We start from the raw sequence: 18,926 nt of genomic DNA, 5'->3' as shown, positions 1-18,926 counted from the left end.
TGTGTGTGTGTGTGTGAGAGTGTGAGTGTGAGTATACATGTGTGTAGTTCCTGGCTGACTTTCTGCCCCTCGGGGCACTCACACTCTGCACATTACATAAGTCAGCACTTTACATAATACATACATAACTCCACATAATTTGGGGAATTTGCACACCAGTCAGTGTGTGTGCATTTGTGAAAGCAGGGAAGAACGACAGAGAGAGCATGCAAAGAAATATCTTAACGACACAAACATCTAGGAATAAGTCTATAAATACATGCAGGGGCCACAACCACTGGATGCTGTCAGAGACATGTAAGGCATTGGCACTGTCCTGTGCCACAGTCTCTCTCTCTCTCTCTCTCTCTCTCTCTCTCAGTCCCTTGGCGAAGCCTCTGGCAGCGCAAGCGACGACACACCAGACCCAGCTCATTACCCGCACCCAGAGGCTTGCCCTGTCCAACCACAGCCTGCACTAGTTACACTTTAGGACACGTGTACATATGTCTATGAATGTACTGTATGCATGTATTTATGTGAGAGTGAGTGAGAGTGAGCGAGTTAGCGAAAGCAGGTGGGTGTCTGTGTGTATGCAGAGTTGATTTCGAGGGGTGACGACAGCAGGTGGCATCTCTGTGTCAGCTAAACAATAACTATATACTGTATATTTGAAAAAGTGAGGGTCAAACAGGTATTTGCCCACTGAGTGTGGGCCGGTAGCCTTCTGTTTGAGCAGTATTGTGCAAGCGGTTAAAGAGTAAATTACACACACGCAATAGCATGGCGTGTGTGTCGAGCGCTCCAGATGCCAGCGGTTACATAAGGCTACCTGTACGCATGCTAACAGCTACAGTAGCCCGGCTCCCAGCTGCACTCAGCATGAACCCTCACATCAGGACACACGCATCATCTACTCACACCTGACATGACCTCACCTAATCTCTGTCTGTCCGTCTGTCCCTCTCTCTCACACACACACACACACTCTCCTTCTGTCACACTTTCATCCATCCTTCTATCTGTACAGCCACCCATCTATCTCTCCGTAACTATCCATCCATACGCTGGCCCTCCTATGCAGGCGGCATTACCTTTTTCTGCTTCACTAGCTCTTCCCCTTATTTCTCTCCCTCCATCTCTCTCTCTCCACACACCGCTTCTCTCTTTCCCTCTCCTGTCTGTTCTGTCACTCTGGGCTCCAGGGGTTGTAAATCCCCATACCAATCACACCATGCCAGTCTCTACAATTAGACCAGGGTGAGACAGAGACAGGGGGGGGTTTGGTGGGGGGGGGGGGGGAGAGGAAATGGATATGGGGCATGAAAGGGGGGGGGGGGGGGGCACAGAGAGGAAGGGAAGGAGAGAGACAGGGGGGAAGAATTTTATGGGGTAAAGGTGAGAGTGTAGGAGATACAGAAAAAGGGAGGAGAGGGTTGGTCAAATTACAAATCCTCTGGCTCCGAAAGTCTAGTGGAAAAGTGGAAAGTGCGGGGTCGTTCCTGTGATAAGTCACCTCTCTCAGTGTGTCAGTATACCGAGAATCAGCTGTGATTCCAAGAGGTCGGCCAGCACGCGGTGAGAGGCGAGGGGTGGGTGGGGCCCAGGGAGGGGGGGAGGGGGTGGAGCGTTGAGTGTGGAGGGGAGGGGTGAGGCATGACAGCCACATCTATAATTAGCTGACGCCCTCTGGACAGGCTAAAAGACCCCCCACCCACCCCGCCTCCCAGCCCTGCTCCTGTCCTACCGGCCTTCACCATTTCCCCTCCTATGATCCCACACGGCTTTCCTTGGCCTTGGTAGGTGTGCATGGTGGAAGCATTCCTAACTGCAGAGTCATGGATATGGTCGCGACAGTGTGTGCGCCCCTGCATCCGCGTGTCTATATTTGACATATAGACCCTCTGACTGTTTGTCAGCTAGCTGAATGACATAGTCCAGCCTTGTAGTCTCCAGGGGGACTTCCAGTGGTCGATGGAGAGAGATATGGAGAGAGATATAAAAGGCCTAACTGGGCTAGGCCACATCCACAGAGCGGCACTTCCCTTTAGTAATGTATGTAGTAAGGCCAGACAGACAGAGACATACACAAACAGGCAAGTAGGCAGGCAGACGATCGGAGGCGGCGCAGCCGACAGGCACAGGCAGTCATGGCAATGCAACAGACACTATAGAAAACATCAAAAAGGGAAACACAACACAGACAGACTAGGGCTGCACAATAATGGCTAAAATGTTCATCTCAATTACTTTGATAGATATTGCGATTATGATTAATAACCACAATTACTAGTCTCAAATATTTGAGAGACAAGATTATTTCACTACACTTTAGGGATCTTATCCTGACTATTTTCAACTACAGCAAGTGTTCTAAGTCCGAGCACCTGTCCTAAGACAGACAGACAACAGACAGACATCAACCAACTGACCTTATCTCCGCTGGAGTAGAAGAAGTAGCGCAGGCGGACGATGTTGCAGTGGTCCAACTTCCTCATGATCTGCAGCTCACGGTTCTGAACAAACAAGACATGAACGACATGTTACATTTACATTTTAGACATTTGGCTCGTGGTTCCCAAAGTGGGTCTAGGGGCCTTCAGGTGACCTTGAGGGCTTTCCACTGGGTCCCCACCACAACGAGTAATAGCTTAATTTCACTATTATTTAACTGACTAGAAGTTAGTGCCATTAGAAAATGAGTGAATTTCTATTTTGATCACATCTTCGTGTCCCCACTGTTGTTTTCACACCACACCTAACATCAGTTAGGCAAATCTACACTAAAATCCTAATAACAAACCACTAACTAGTAACTACTAGAACATCCCTCTGCTCTACATTGTGAGACCATACTTTCATTTCACAAACACACACACGCACACACACACACACACACACACACATACATACACACGGACATATCACACAACATAACACCCTTGAGAGCTAAACGTGTGTGTGCACAAAGTGTGTGTCTGTACAGGTATTTTACCGTTGGTACTGCTCCACTTACATATAAGTGTGTGAGCGTTATTTGTCTCTATAGCATTCTATATGCATACATGTGTATGCAGAGAAGGGTTGTGTATGTGTGCTTGAACGTTCTCAGGGGCGGGCAGGAATTCAAGCATTACATAAAGCTTTAACGGCTCCATTATAGTCCATATTCTCTTCCCTCTGCTTCCCTCCCCCTCTTAAGAACCATAGCGCTTTGTGTTGACTTGGTCCAAAGTGCTTGTGTAACAGTCGGAGGGTCCATACTCCACTGTACAGAGTGGATGGAAAATGGCCAGGATTCAGAGAACAAAAGTGAAAGCAGCATCCAAGGACAAAAGGAAAAATAAGATTATGGCAGAATTGTAATTACATAATCTGGCCTTTGTTATAAACATCATGTGCAGCTTGACTAGGAGAATATGGGGTTTGTACTATTTATTGGTATGGGTGCAATGCCTGCATAGAACACACACACTGAGAAATCGCAGCACTTTAGTTTATAGTGTGCAAGTGGTTGTGATGATCAGGATGATGACATGACAGTACTCAACTTGTGATCATCTTGTATGAAGTCTAATCCACTATCTGGCTGACTGGCAAAGTCACTGACTAGCTGACTAACTAGCTGACTAATTGTCTAGTTGACAGACCGATTAGCAAACTAGTTGATTGACTAAATGACTGGGTAAATAGGTAATTGTCTGACTGACTAACTGGCTTACTGACTCACTGACAAATAGTCTAGACAGTCTAGAATGACTGACGAGCTGAATGACTAGCGAATGACTAGCTGGCTAAATGATGATGAGATGATTTATGGAATGTGAAAAAATATCTTGAATGCACAAATTCATTATGCGTTCAATTTTTTGTGACACGTGCCTTATTCTTGTGAAATAACGAATATTTGAAGCCTCTACAGTTCTTCCAATGACTGACTAAATCAAAAAGCCTGCAAATGGAAAATAGAAATCATAACTTGCTGTCAGAGTTGACCATTCTGCTCATTTGGACCAGAGGGTGCAGCAGGTGGGCATCACTTAGTTTTGGGGCGGGTAGCTGAATAGTTGACTAGCTGACTGACAAACTACATTACTAATCGTCTGAATGATTAACTGACTGACTGACTGACTGGCTGAGTGCGGGGTCAGTGGCAGACTAGTTGACTAAATGGTGAAAAGCTGGCTGTCTGATTTCCTAGTTGACTAACTGACTGACTGGGTGGGTAATGAGATGCCCTCTGCTATGTGGGTCAGGGCCGCGCTGGCTGGCGGAGGGAGATACGCTGCTGTCCTTCCACAGTGTTCTGCCACTTCATAAGGATTTAATCCCCTTTCATTCATTTTTCAGCAGAGCAGACTGAGCTGTCTGTCCACTAAATAAGACCTCATCATCGCAGCAGCAGCACAGCATGTAGGCCAAGCAGCCTGCTATGGACAATCCCACCAGGCTAATTCACTTATAGGCAGACACAAATGGTTCCCACAGTCCACCCCCACACCTCCCCCCCTTCCCCCTCACACCATAAAGTGACATCATCTTGCACTGTGGTGTGTGTGTGTGTGTGTGTGCGCGCGTGCATGTGCGTGGGTCACAGACAGACCAGCCATCGCACCATCATGCACCGCAGGCAACGCCCTCGTCTTCCTTGCAGTGGCTTAATGAGAGTGTGTGTGCGCGAGTGTGTGTGTGTGCGCGAGTGCTTTTCTCTATGTGTGAGAGAGATGGTACCATATGGAGGAGGAGCAGACAGGCTGTTCAGTAAAGCCCAGCTCCAGTTATACTGCAGTCATTCCTGCTGACCTGTCATCCTCCAGTGTGTCAGCAGAGAGAGAGAGAGAGAGAGAGAGAGAGAGAGAGAGAGAGAGAGAGAGAGAGAGAGAGAGCAGAGAGAGCAGAGAGAGCAGAGAGAGCGAGAGAGCGAGAGAGAGAGCGAGAGAGCGAGAGAGCGAGAGAGAGAGAGAGAGAGAGAGAGAGAGAGAGAGAGAGAGAGAGAGAGAGAGAGAGAGAGAGAGATCTGTTCAAGGCTGCTAGAGGTGCTAAACCTGAGCACCTCATATCACTGATGTACTATACTGTAGTACAAAACCTGGCCACATCCAGTTTCCATAAGGAAGTAGAGCATAGAGTGAGAGTACACCACGCCACACACACACACACACACACACACACACATACATAACACACCAACTAATTCCCTAATGAGTCAAGGAAATTCCATTATTTGAAATGAGGCAAAGATGAAACTGAAGTAGCATGTTAAAAAGCTGATGGGGATTCATCATGAGGAAGCAGATCAGTGCACACACACACACAAGCAATTACAATTGAGTTCTTTACCAGTACTCCCTATAACAGAATGAGCCTGTCTCATTGTTCTGCTTAGATAATAGATTATGGATAATATTGAATACAAAGTGGCTAAAACCTAACAATGATGTGTGAGCACCGCTACCACCAGACATGCTCTCGCTTTGTGTGTGTGTTTGTGTGTGTATCTGTTCTGATGTGAGCATCCATTTTCCAATGGGCTGATATGTGATCCCTCAGATGGGAGTGGAGGGGGACCTATCCCATAATGCACCAGGAGCAGCTTGTAAGCCCACCAAAAGATGCTCTCACACATGCATACTGCAGTCAGCTGCACTCTATAATGCAGAGCCTACTCACATGATTATTCTGACGGTTGTGTGTGTGTGTGTGTGTGTGTGTGTGTGTGTGTGTGTGTGTGTGTGTGGTGTGTGTGTGCGTGTGTGTGAGAGGAAGAGACATTCAAACATGTTGAAGTAGTGTGGTTCGGCTCAAAAAGATCCAGGCTCACTTCACAGACACCACGAGTGCCAAATTGGAGAGGAAAAACAGAGAAAAGGCTATGGTGGAGGAGGAGGAGTAAAGAGAAAATAGAACGCAGGTGTTTGTGTGTGTGTGTGTGCGTGTGTGTGTGTGTGTGGGGGGGGTGTACACCATTGGACGGCGCGTGCTTGGCAGTCATGTGAGGAGACTTAGCACTCATTCACCTCATTTTTCGTAACAAGCCGTTCACAGGGAAAGACAGACCAAGCAAGTACGAAGGAGAGAAACAGAGAGAGAGAGAGAGAGAGAGAGAGAGAGAGAGAGAGAGAGAGAGAGAGAGAGAGAGAGAGAGAGAGAGACCAACAGAAGAAGAATGTTTGTGGCGTTCAGCTTCACCATGTCACCGCTGTGCCTGTTACCTTGAGAGACGGTAGTTCACCTGCTAGCATGTCACGCTAACCACAGGCTAACCGCAGGCTAACCACAGGCTAGCAGAAAGAGCAGGATATGAGTTCATCATTGTCATCACGCAGAGCCACAAATGGTGTTATGTGTGTGTGTGTGTGTGTGTGTGTGTGGGGGGGGGGGGGGGGGGCTAGACGGACACATCAGCCCTCTGTCCCACTAACAAACGTTTTGTTAATGTCACGTCTGGACTGCATTGTGTAACAGATGGCCAGGCAAAAGCAGGGGGGAAATTGCGGGTGCTCAAATCCAACCTGGTTTTCACCCACTTTGTCTCCAAACAGAAGGACTTTGTTGTTTCTCAAAGCGCAATAACTTTTTGATTCTGCCGTCACAATTGACTAAGTTAATAATGTTTAAAATCAGCTGTTGAGCAAATTGTATAGAGCCTCAAGAGCTTAAACCAATCTAAGTTGAGCTGGCCAAGTAGCTAAACCGGTTAGCTCAGAACGACAGTCCCAGGGCCAAACTTCTCTAGGCAAAAGCATCTGACTTGAACCCCAATAGGGCTGCAACTAACGATTATTTTCATTGTTGATTAATCTGTCGATTGTTTGGTCTATAAAATGTCAGAAAATGGTGAAAAATGTCGATCAGTGTTTCCCAAAGCCCAAGATGATGTCCTCAAATGTCTTGTTTTGTCCACAACCCAAAGATATTCAGTTTACTGTCATAGAGGAGTAAAGAAACCAGAAAATATTCACATTTAAGAAGCTGGAATCAGAGAATTTTGACTTATTTTTCTTAAAAAATTACTCAAACCGATGAATCGATTATCAAAATAGTTGGCGATTAATTTAATAGTTGACAACTAATCGATTAATTGATTAATCGTTGCAGCTCTAAACCCCAATGACTATCTCACACAATGTATATGAATCTGAACAGCTGCTGTTCAAGTTTGGCAGCCAAAGGTCTTCGTCACCATTTTGCTCTTCCAGTTAGCTTGGGCGGTCCTGGTTAATTTGACCTGGTTCTGAGACTGAAGGTGAATGTTGGTTAGTGGGTAGAGGGACTACCACCGGTTCAGTCCTCAGAGCAGTCAGTGTGTCCTGTTGAAGTGTCCTTGAGCGAGACATAGAGCCCCTACTTGCACACTCAATGTAAGCCGCGGTGAATATGAGCATCACATGCCTTTAAATGTAAAAATGCGATGTAATGGCTAAGACCACGGGACGTTTCAATGACCCTAACTCAACTCTGATGACAATCCCAAAGCTAATGAGAATCTAAACAGCTGTCCTGCGGGCTTGGCAGTCCCAGGTCTTTTATGAGCGAGCTGTGAGCTGGCACTGGGGACACTGGGCCCCCCAACCAACAGAGCTGTCATCACAGCAAAGGGAGCGGAGACAATGTCTCCCCAGCCAAGGAACAACAAGCCATCAGTCAAATCTATTCAAAGCAGTGGAGCAGGACTCCAACAAAGCTCTGCTTGGGAGAAAATATGACATTTCCATAGTGACAACTGAACTAAACTTGACAGATGACTGAGCGTTAATGGGTTCAAGTTTGTTTGTGTGGCAGATTAGGAGGGAAGACCACCCCCCACCCCCACCCCTCCTACACTTCACACACTAAGAAAGAACACACACACGTTAGCAGAGACATGTCAAAGGCACAACACTTTCGAGGTTTTTGCTTTGTGTTTTCTCTCTCTTTTCACGGTTTCTCTGATCTCACTGTTCTTGTGAAAGATCATCCCATTCATGTCTCTTTCACAGTTACTCACATTCATTCATCTCGCAAATCTTCCTTGGCTTCATTGTTCTAAAGAATGACTGAGAGAAAGAGAGTGTGAGTGTGTGTTTGTGTGCATAAGCATCATCCTTTAAACACTGCCTTTCTCTTGCCTTTTGTGGATGGGTGAGAAAGTTGAGTAGGCTATACGACTATGTGCATGTGCAAGTTGCTGTCAGCGTGGTGATATAGTGTGTGTGTGTGTGTGTGTGCGCGTGTGTGTGTGTACACACTACAGTGATTCCCCTAGATTCATTTAGCAGTAGTGGGCCACCAGTGCTTGAGAAAATGTGATACGAAAATAACCTTCTAAACCCGATTTCTGCTCAAAATGCAAAAAGTACAAGGTCAACATTTAGAACTTGTGTGTGTGTGTGAGTGTGTGTGTGTCCCTCACCTTAAACCTCTTGTCCTGCAGGACCTTCTTGATGGCCACCAGCTCTCCAGAGTCACACAGCTTGGCCTGGTAGACCACGCCGAAGGAGCCGTTGCCGATGACCTTGGTGTCGGTGTAGCTGACCTCCTGTGGCCGGTCGGGGCCTTGGCCTGGAGTGGCAACCACCGTCGTTACCTTGCTGCCGTCCTTATCCCCTACAGAGAGAGAGAGAGAGAGGGGGAGGGAGAGAGACAAATCCTTAGCACAATGTACTGATGCATTCAGATTTAGCACTGTACATCCAGGAAGAGTGTGGGCAGTTTTGAGAGAGGAAGAGACAGACAAAGGGAGGAGAGCGGGAAAGATGACATGCAACATGCATAAAAATATTTTGCTAACAACCATGGTGCGGATGTTGCGTTATCCTCGTTTCACAAATGAGGCTATGGCTAGCATTTTTGTTTTCATTGCTGCTTCAAAACCCATCAACAAATAAATAGACTAGTAGCGTTGGACGTAGTTAAGGGCAATCATTTTATGCCCCAATTCATTTTCATGTTAGAATGAAAGGGAGCAGGATCTGGAATCTCTTATTTGAGCCGAAAATTTAGAGAAGCAAATGTGTGATCGAAGGGTTGCTAGTTTGAATCCAGGGAAGCAGAGCGGTGCTGAAAAGAGCATAAATGCTCAGCAAATCTTCCCTGGATAAATAAAGGCTAAAAAAACGTAGGGAAAAATGTGCTGACAAAAGAAACCTTGAGATATGTTCTTTGTAGTGTCTGGACCAATCTCACTATCAAGGGACAGGATGTTAAACATAAAACACAGGGGCAGGGATTGATAGACAGACAAACACCAATGTCAAGCACTTTGAGGAGATTTTTAAATAGTTTCCTTAGGAGAGCTACAAGGTTCTAGCTGATTTTTTGGGGAGATTATTTATGGCCAGAGAACACCGTCCCTTTACATCTACAGGACAACTGTCAACCCCTAAAATGTGACAATTATCTTAACGTTTGAAACTTCAATTTTGTATCGACTACATGACATTTTTATATACGGAAGGATGGGTGCTTTTATCCAAATTAATGTCTCAAATTAGAAAGCATTGTACCGTCTCAGAGGCTAAAGTTCATGTTAGCTGCTAGTTAAAGGATAACAGACTGGTTGAGTGTGACGCGTGCCACAAGCGTGTGCTGCCTCCATAACTCCAACCCCAAAACTCCCACCTTACACCACCCACCCTACAAATCCATCCTGCCACAATACCTGCTCCCCTGACATGACTACCTTCCCCACCTTATCAGTTCTAACCCCCCATTTCTCTTTCCAACTACTATATTCCTCATTACACTGGCTGCAGCAGAACTGGGTTAAATATTAGCCAAAATAACCTGCAACTGCATTGGTCCAAATATCTAGGTTAAACTCTAAATCAGCCATTAAGTTATCAGTTGCAAAACACAGTCAGCTCACAGTGGGTCCAAAATAATGTTGATGGGTGTTACTCAATAAGCGTGGTTGCACAGATCACGGTGTTACTACACAGAGACTTTGTGTGCAGTGCTGTAGTAATGGACCACTGCCATGTGGAGGACAGGCCGTAGTGCCCCCATCTATCCGGGGGAGGAGCTGATCATCTCATGCTGACCTGGCACACTATGCACCAGCCTGTAACTAGTCTGTGTGTGTTTTAAAAGAACAAAGTAATCAGGTTAATCACTCGGCTTAAGTCGTCTTAATCCCAAAAAGGCAACATTTTCACTGAGCGGGACAGACGCGGCGGAGCGCTTCACTGGCCTTGTTGTCCATTTTCATACTCACTGGCTGGCTGGGCTGATTTTCCAGCAAGGCTATTGATTTCGGCGCAAATTGTGTCACTGCGTGTGTTTGCCCACCCTGCGTAGGCACACACACGCACTCTCACACACAAGCAAAAAAACTACCCTCCAGGGTCCAGCCCACACATCAGATAATCATTTGATGTGTGTGTGTGTGTGTGCGCAGGGTTCCACTTGCCACTGTGTGACCAGTGAGTGGTCCAATTACTGAAGATGTGATTATGATCAAAGAATGAAAGAGCGAGGGAGGGGGAGAGGGTCCCAGAACCCAACAGGCCTTCAGTCTCCAGGATGGAGCCCAGAAAAAGGAGCGGGAGACTGATTCTACAATGGTGACAGAAATAGACTTTCCAAGACAAAAAGAAAGAGAGAGCATGAGAGAGAGAGAGAGCACGAGAGAGAGAGAGAGAGAGAGAGAGAGAGAGAGAGAGAGAGAGAGAGAGAGAGAGAGAGAGAGAGAGAGAGAGAGAGAGAGAGAGCAAGAGGAAATGTGCACAGGCAAGAGAGAGAAATAGGACTCTGCCCACATATTCCAACAGGATCGTTTCTATGACGCCTCTGCACTTCCTCAAACCGTGAGAAAAGTCCATGTGCGTGCACACACACACACACACTACTCACAGTGGGATCTGATCTCACACAGATGCAGGGAGGGAAGGCCCAAATGATCGGACTGCAATTGAAATGGGACGATTTTCATTTTAAATGATTGATTGGAGGCCGACGTGAAACGTGATTTTTCACACAAATGTGGTGAAGACGAAAACCCCTTTGCATCAACTGTCAATCATCATGCAGTCTGTTAGATTACCTTCCATTTTCTACTGTCATGTTCACAACCAACTACTAGTGCAGAATATTATTTAATTACTCAAACATAAAATCAGGATTTTGTTGGTGGAAGCAGCTTTCTATGAAAAGACAGCATCCCCCCTGTAAACCATAAGAAAATTAAGCATTAAAAAACAGATATCCATTTAGAATTATCAGTGATTTGCATCCCCCCAAAAAAAATCGAAATCAGAGCCTCACAATGAAACTATTGAACCTGACCTTAGCACAACCTCCTTTTTACATGTGCTTGTTGCATTGCCATGGCGACTGTATCATCAATCAGACAGCGACACACAACTTGTCACAACGTTGCACAGGAGCATAACTAGTGGGACATATCACAGGACCATGACTTCCTGTACGCATGCTGCATTATTCAGCTACTAAATTAAATGGGAGAGACAGCTGTTGGAACTTTTTGCTGGAGGCGGCAGCAGCTGATTCAGGTCACCGGGCTAGCTCAGGCCACTACAGCTGACTGTGGCCCGCGCATACTGAATCATGTGGCCCAAACAACACTACTATTGAGCAGCTACAGGATATGCGTGTAACCGAAGTGCAAATACAAAGAGTGTGTGAATTCCCTGCCCCGGATTTATGACGGTAGTCAAATGCGCTGATGGTGTTCCCATGTCCATGAGGATGACCACCCCCACCCCCACCCCGGACCTTGATATCGACCTCTGACTGACACACACACACACACACACACACACACACAAGGAAATGCCAGATAATAGAGAATGCTTTCATAACATTGATTCCTCTTTCCCTCCCTCACACACACGTTGTTAAACTAAAAGCAACACACTGACATTTTGGCATATATTCCCATTGTTCCATGTCTTGGACCAAAATATTCTACCAGTACTATTGAGTTTGATATGGTGTGCAAGCCAATTATGTTAACACGCTGACTTGAAGTATATAGCCCACAGCACAGCACAGGATCTCTCAAACGTGAGGATAAGAGTTTGTAGCAGCTCAGAAACTCTATACCCTGTGGATTTATTAGCTATGAAAAGAATATTTTAAAATGATCACGGTGGTTTTAAAGTCACACTTGAATTAGGAAGTGTTTTGGACAAGAAACCACTTATTTGTCCTCTGGGTACAATATTTTTTTTTCTCCTTCAGCTGAAAACAGCGTCCTAGTATTAGTGATGTAGATCCAAACAGTGTAATCCACTTTGTGTGACAAAGAGTCAAAATAAAGAAATTGACTGACGAGTTTGTACTTGTATCACCAGACATGATGAGCCGCCCAGCTCTGGAGTTGCTAGGGGGTATAAATCTTCACTTTTCATCATTATGGGACTCTACACCCTGCAAGTTATAGTGCTGACATTATTCACATAAACACCAAGCCACTGCAAGACGAGGGATCATTTTCATACCATTCTCCTTGTACAACCATAGGTAAATTAAATGAAGAGTGCATCTGCCAAAGTATCCTTGTGTTCCTTCCTCTGCAAGTAAATGCATACAATCATATGCAAATAGTGTATATTAAGTGTTTGGCTTTCACAGTTGAATGGTAATCTCACACACACAGAATCAAACACTGAGGCTGATTACACTGCCATTACAAACCCTTTTCATCATTTCAAACAGTCAATATTGCATTGTTACTTGAGTTATGACAGTGTTATTACACTGGGGGAAATCAATAGCTCTCACAACAGACAATGGGCAGAATGTAGATAAAATGGGTTTCGGTACAAGGTGGTTGTGGACCGCAGGGCAGACTGGACTATGAGAGGAATGTATGGAGAGAGTTGCTGAATTACTGAAGATACTGACAACAAAAGGCACTCTACCACAAGCAAACACGTGCACGCACTGTGTGAATGCGTGCACACACACACGCACACACACGCACACGCACACACACACACACACACACACACACACACACACACAGTGTTCCACCACTGTTGAGAGGCGGATGATATAAATGTGCTACATTACTGGAACATCCAGTCACAGGAATGTCACCGCCGACAGAGAGACAGACGTTTGGCCAAGCAGCACTTGGATCCAGACATCTCGGTATCAGTAGCTGGTTGACCAGACAATGGGAGTCCATAGATGTTAGACATAATGAGAGTGGCGTGCAGCCTGCAGAGCCACGGCTGCCCAGTCATGTCACTATTCCTACTAGAGCCAGTGATCCCAGTCCCAATGGACGGCCATCGAGATTGATCATCCTCTCAGTTCCCTCTCTCTCTCTAAACCTGGCTCTCTTTCTATTGGTGGGTGATTCTGTTGGCTCCTCTCTAGCCCTGCAACTCATTCTGTTTCATTTGGAATCAAAGAGTATGTATAATTGGTTCATTTTGTTCCCAGCGTCACTGGCAAAAAGTGAGAGAGGGAGAGAAAGAAATGGGGAGAAATGGGGGAAAGAGGGGGGGAGAGAGAGAGAGAGAGAGGGAGGGAGAGAGAGCGGGAGCTTTGAAATGCTAAACAAGCCGCTCATTGTTCTTGGCCAGCTGCCTCACCCAAAAAACAAAACTAAGAGTGTCCATGTGGGTGTGTGAATATGTGTGTGTGTGTGTGTGTGTGTGTGTGTGTGTATGTGTGTGTGTGTTTCTGTCTGTCTGCCTGTGTAGGAGGGGCAGCACCGTTCACTCTAGGATCATACACATTGGCTACAGCTGCTTCAGATCATCGGCCAAGTTATTCACACACTGGTACACGTGTGCGTGCGCCTGTGTGTGTGTGTGCATGCATGCATGTGTGTTGGGACGGTGGGGGTCAGGGTAATAGTAGGTGACATGGAGCAGAAGATGTGAAAGCTAGTCAAATGGATTTCTAGGTAGATACCAAAAAGTGTGCCACGGTGTTATGTGTCTGCAAAGGAATAGCTTCATTATCACAATCCAAGGCACATTCATGACACAGCTGCTATTACAAAAGGCCAAATCGTGTAGCTCTGAGTGACAAAACTGATGCTGGGGGGAAAAAAAAACTAACAACAAAAAAAGAACATGACTTTACATATCCAACTAACCTTCGATAAGCTCCTGCTGAAATCCCTGATGTTTTACTCCATGTAGGTTGCTGTAGCCACTTGTTTAGAGGGGAACATCACTATTTTGACACAAGTAGCCTAATCCTTACACTACAGGTGTCACTTAAGACAGCAAGTATGGTGGCTTCTTATCTGGGCATCTATCCAGTCACAAGCCCACAGGATGTGTGCCTGCCAGCATGGTCAACAGTCACACTGGCCAATGAAGCCAATTCAAAAGCTTTCTCCTTGGATAAAAGATTAATGGATAATTACGGTTATTTTCAACCAGGATTTACTACTTTTTCCCCACCAGCTGTGATTGACTGTGTTCAAAATTTCATCAATAAACTACTTCACTGTAGAGTTACATACCTCCAGTCCGCCGGGAGCGCTGGTCTCCAATACACACCCACAGGGCCAAAGCAAGCTCCAACAGTCGAACCCAAAAAGTGATTAAAACACACATAAACACAATAACACCCACACTGCAATGGGACCTTGCTACATCCAAATTCCAAGTATCCATTATCTATCTCCCACCTAGTATCATGAATTTTACATTCATACATACAAATGACTTTGGATGACGCCGTTTCAATGAGTAATATACAGGTTAGAACGCTTTCAAGCTGAAGCAACGAAATCCCATTCTTCTGATATGATGTGAACACAGCAGAAAAAAGTATCAAATGGACTATTAGAACTAACTAAAAAATTGTGATAATTGTTCAATCACAGCTATTTGAAGATGTGAGTGTTATTGTGTTTTAATCGCTTTTTGAGTTCGACTGTTGGAGACTGCATTGGCCCTCTGGGTGTGTGTTGGAGAGCAACGCTTGTGACCTGGAGGTCCGTAAAGCTGAACAGTGAAGTAAGTGACAAAATTCTGAACACAATCAATTATGACGATGGTATAATGTAGGAAAATAAGGTCCAGGTTGAAAATAACCGGGATTAACCTTCAAGCATTTACAGTTTCTTGAGTTTAACCGACTTCTTGCCTTCTTCTTACCCTCCCATTTCCTCCAATGTACCCCACACAACCACGGGTGGAGAGCTCACCATGTGACATGGTTCACACATTGATGTCACAGGTGACATTTGAGCAACCAAGGACTCCAGCTTCCTCCAGGGGGACTGGACACCAACAGCTACTGAAGAAACCTAATTATTTAGCGACCAATTAGTCAGACCACTTCAGCTTCAGCCGGTTATGACTGATGATGTAGCCTAATGGGTATCCAGGGTCCTAGACAAGTCTCTCTAGGAATAAAACATTTTCTGGTTGGGAAACCAAAGCGACACACTGATGTAAAGCTCATTCAATGTGAAGTTCACAAAAGTCCACACGGTCAGCCTCACATTCGCTGCCAATTCACTAGCTTATGTCTGCGCAACAATTAAGACTCACAGTTCTCCAGTCTGCCAATTTTTTTTTAAATATGGCAGACTTGTTCATGCTCAACAACACTAAACTAGCATGAGATTTCTTAAACTGAGGAGTATTATCCTTTAAGCGGTACCATAACCATGAATAAACCACACTGACAGGCACACACAAACGCTTCAACACACATATCTGGGGCAAGAGAAGTTTTGGTGGTGGGGGGGTATGTATCTGTGTGTGTGTGTGTGTGTGTGTGTGTCCTAATCCAGTGAGTAGTTGCTGAGGCCCAGAGGAGAGCCTGAGCTTCAGGCCTCGCCCCACTAACACACATCAGAATCACACTCCTAAATTCATTATGGTCATCACAATTCTTTTACAGCCTCATTCACCCTCGCACACACCCAAGCTGGTGACTGTGTGGCCACGTGCAAAGATAAGAAAGAGGTGCAGCTGGGTGTCTCAGCTATTCCAGCTGAAGCCAAGGCATAGGGGGCACTTTGACTGGAATGGTATCTAACATCTATTACACACACCTACACACACCAGAGTAATAAGGCTATAAACTGCCAGTTTGCAAAAGGCAGAATGGACATAAAGCTGGCAGTAGAGAAGTGTGTGCGTGTCTGTGATGTGCCTTGAAATGGTAGCAGAGGTAATATGAAGCAGGAGTAAAAAGCTAGGATAGGAATGGTTACAGTCACAAATTTAAACTTCTAGCTCACGTGGTGTGTGTGCGTGTCTACTGACAGCCTCTGGTTAAGCAGGTAGGCCTGGCTGCAGTTCATGCCAGCCAGTCAGCCGCATGGCATGGCCCCGTCTCTGCTGCAGCCTCCTCCTGCCAACCCTCCAGGACGGTCACACTGTGGCTCTCTGAACATGATACATTGTGACACACTGTCCCTCCAGTCGTCGCGACGTCTGATTTCGAGACGGCCCACAGAAAATAGGATCAGCGAGCCGCCCCTCTCTCCAGGAGGGTCCATGTTCAGAGCATGGGCGCACCTTCCGCTTTGACAGTTGCGTAATAGACCGACCCTGTCGCTTTAATTCCATTACGCCTACAGTCTATGCTAAAGGGTAATGTCGCTACAGTATCCGTGATGCTCTACAGATTGAAAAAAGCAGTAATCGGACCGGATGTGCGGTAGAGGAAGGCTAGCATGTGGAGTTGGGCCGGTGCCAGCCCGGCCCGGCCCGGCCCGGCGCGGCCTGCTAACCCTGGCCAGGCTGACCAGCCCCGGGACGGCGCGTCAGAGCGCAGCGGTCCCTCCTCACAGAGAGCAGTGCTGTCTGTCACTCTGCGCCGGCCAATCTCAGTCGGTGACACAGATATGACAAGCCTTTGCTATCTGGAGCTGTGCTCGCCTGACAGGCTTTCAACGTGGTTAGTGAGAGGACATGTTCATTTAGCGGGGATATGTAGCCCACTGGGCCTGGTGCATGCAGAAGGTAGGCTACTCCAGAATTACAGGGATGTACTTACTGCTGACTTTCATGCTGCCGAAAGCCGAAGGCTGCGGCACTGGTTTGCAGCTCTCCGCGAAGGATGTGGTCCTTGGCCGACCCGACATGATCCAATCCCCTTGATTCTCTCGACTTAGAGACTGTGACTTGCTAAATGGCAGGGCTGATCGATTTACCAAACCTTCTCATCCAAAAGGATGACAGTGATTGAATAACAATATAATTCACAGGGAAGAAAGAAAGAAAGAAGGAAAGAAAGAAAGAAAGCGACTCCTTTTCCCACGATCCTTCACACTAGTTCGTATCACCTAATAAACTACCCTTTCTTTCCCACCAACAGTCAATCAGAGCATAATTTCTTCCTTATATTCCTCGTTTTCTTTCAACAGGCCTTTGGAGACACGTCTTCGACTAAAATAGTCATGAATCTGGCCTCTCCCTGTGGCCCCCCCGATTAAAACCGCTTGCGATTTCCTTCTGGATGCGGATAGTGTCACAAAGATGAACACAAGGGTGAGATCAGATATTAGCACAACTGATCCGGTGTGGATCAAAGATAAATGCAGGGTATTCTTAACGACACATGCAGTTCCTCTTCATATCCCGATGTGGAGGCTCAATGATCCGACTGCCATGGCGGCTCCCTCGCTATACCCTAGCCTGCCGACGGTCCAACGGAAAATCTGCCAGTTGCCCCAGTCTTCTTAAACGCCGAACGATTTCAACGGCTCTGCGCTGACTCAAAATCCGCCCTCACCGCCGTCAAAATCCGGTGTCTCTACCGGGGCCCCGGGGCCAGTGAGCTCTTCCAAAAATGATGGTCTTTAGGTACGGAGTGCGACGATACTGAATTTCTTTTTTTATTCCTTCCCCATAGGTTTCGGGCTCGCTGTCTTTGTCACTACGCACGTTTGCCACGCTGTTTGCGTAAGCGGTTAAAGGATCGCTACGTTCTCATCGACGAGGTTTACGCCGCTGAACTACTCCGGGGTGGAGAATAGGAAAACTGTGAACGCGCAAGGGTGAATCTGGGGTGGCCGATTTAGCCAATCAGAGAGGGTATCCTTCAGAGATGGGCGTAGGCTCCGTTCCTGTTGACCAATGAGGACGCTGTTCTTGCAGAACACATGGCATAATTTGCTTGGCACCGCCCCCAGTACTTCAAAGGCTTTTTCCATGCAGCGACAGGGGCAATGGGCGGATTAGTCCCGGGATTGATGACTTTGTTGGCCAATAGAGCTCCGAGTCATACTGCCAGTTCAAATGGACGCAGCTGTCACAGAGCACCGGTGGTCATGCAGCACTGTTGCTATGTTAGTTCCAGTAACCCGTCCACTGTCTCTCTCTCTCTCCCTCTCTCTCTCTCTCTCTCTCTCATACTTTTAATGCAAGGCCAAAGCCATAGGGAAAGCGACACTTAATATGAGATATTGAGATTTCACACACACACGCACACACACACACAGAGAGAGAGAGAGAGCGAGAGAGAGAGGGGAAAGTTGAACATAAAGCTGGCAATGAAGAGTGTGTGTGGGACAGTGGGTACTGTGTGAGTTTGTGCTTGAAATGGTAGCAGAGTTCATTCAAAGTTAAAAAGCTACAACAGTAATGATCCAGGTAAAATATTTTATACTTCTGATTCTTCCTTGTTAAGCAGCTAGGCCTGGCTGCAGTTCATCCCGCCAGTCAGCCACATGGCATGGCCCCATGTCTGTGTTTAGTAATTTTGTGTGTGTGTGCTTGTGAGAGGGGGGGAGAGGGGTGTGTTTTGGATAACATAGCTGCCTTGTCATTATTAGGGCTCTCCCCAGGTCTCTTTCCCTTTGCATCCTTATCCTTTATGCTCTTCACACTAGCCTAACTGCACCTCACGGTTGGGCTTTAGAGGTGAGGTCTTTCAGCACTAATCTCCATCCATTATTCATTTAGAGAGACGCGGGCGCTTATCCTGCCAGGATGGGGACATGGAGAACAAGGAATAAACATTCAAGGATGCAGTGGACAACCATGTTATTATATGGCTGTAAAACCTAA

The 18,926-nt window shown here is 46.4% G+C and overlaps 1 protein-coding gene across 2 annotated transcripts in view; it reads right to left on the bottom strand.

The window, feature by feature from the left end:
- The window catches only part of gsk3ba (glycogen synthase kinase 3 beta, genome duplicate a), a 29,398-nt gene extending 12,269 nt beyond the window's left edge, over positions 1 to 17,129 (bottom strand). For both annotated transcript variants that reach the window (XM_071907435.2, XM_071907436.2), the window contains exons 1-3: positions 16,912 to 17,129; positions 8,372 to 8,565; positions 2,412 to 2,495 (exon numbers count right to left, since the gene is read on the bottom strand). In XM_071907435.2, coding sequence (XP_071763536.1) covers positions 2,412 to 2,495; positions 8,372 to 8,565; positions 16,912 to 16,999 — 366 coding nt within the window. In that variant the 5' untranslated portion in view covers positions 17,000 to 17,129. The remainder of the gene's footprint in view (positions 1 to 2,411; positions 2,496 to 8,371; positions 8,566 to 16,911) is intronic.
- Between the last annotated feature and the right edge of the window lie 1,797 nt (positions 17,130 to 18,926).

This window comes from Centroberyx gerrardi, chromosome 10 (genome assembly GCF_048128805.1).
Source record: "Centroberyx gerrardi isolate f3 chromosome 10, fCenGer3.hap1.cur.20231027, whole genome shotgun sequence".
Taxonomy (NCBI): Eukaryota; Metazoa; Chordata; class Actinopteri; order Beryciformes; family Berycidae; genus Centroberyx; species Centroberyx gerrardi.
This window is presented reverse-complemented; position numbering and strand designations above follow the sequence as displayed.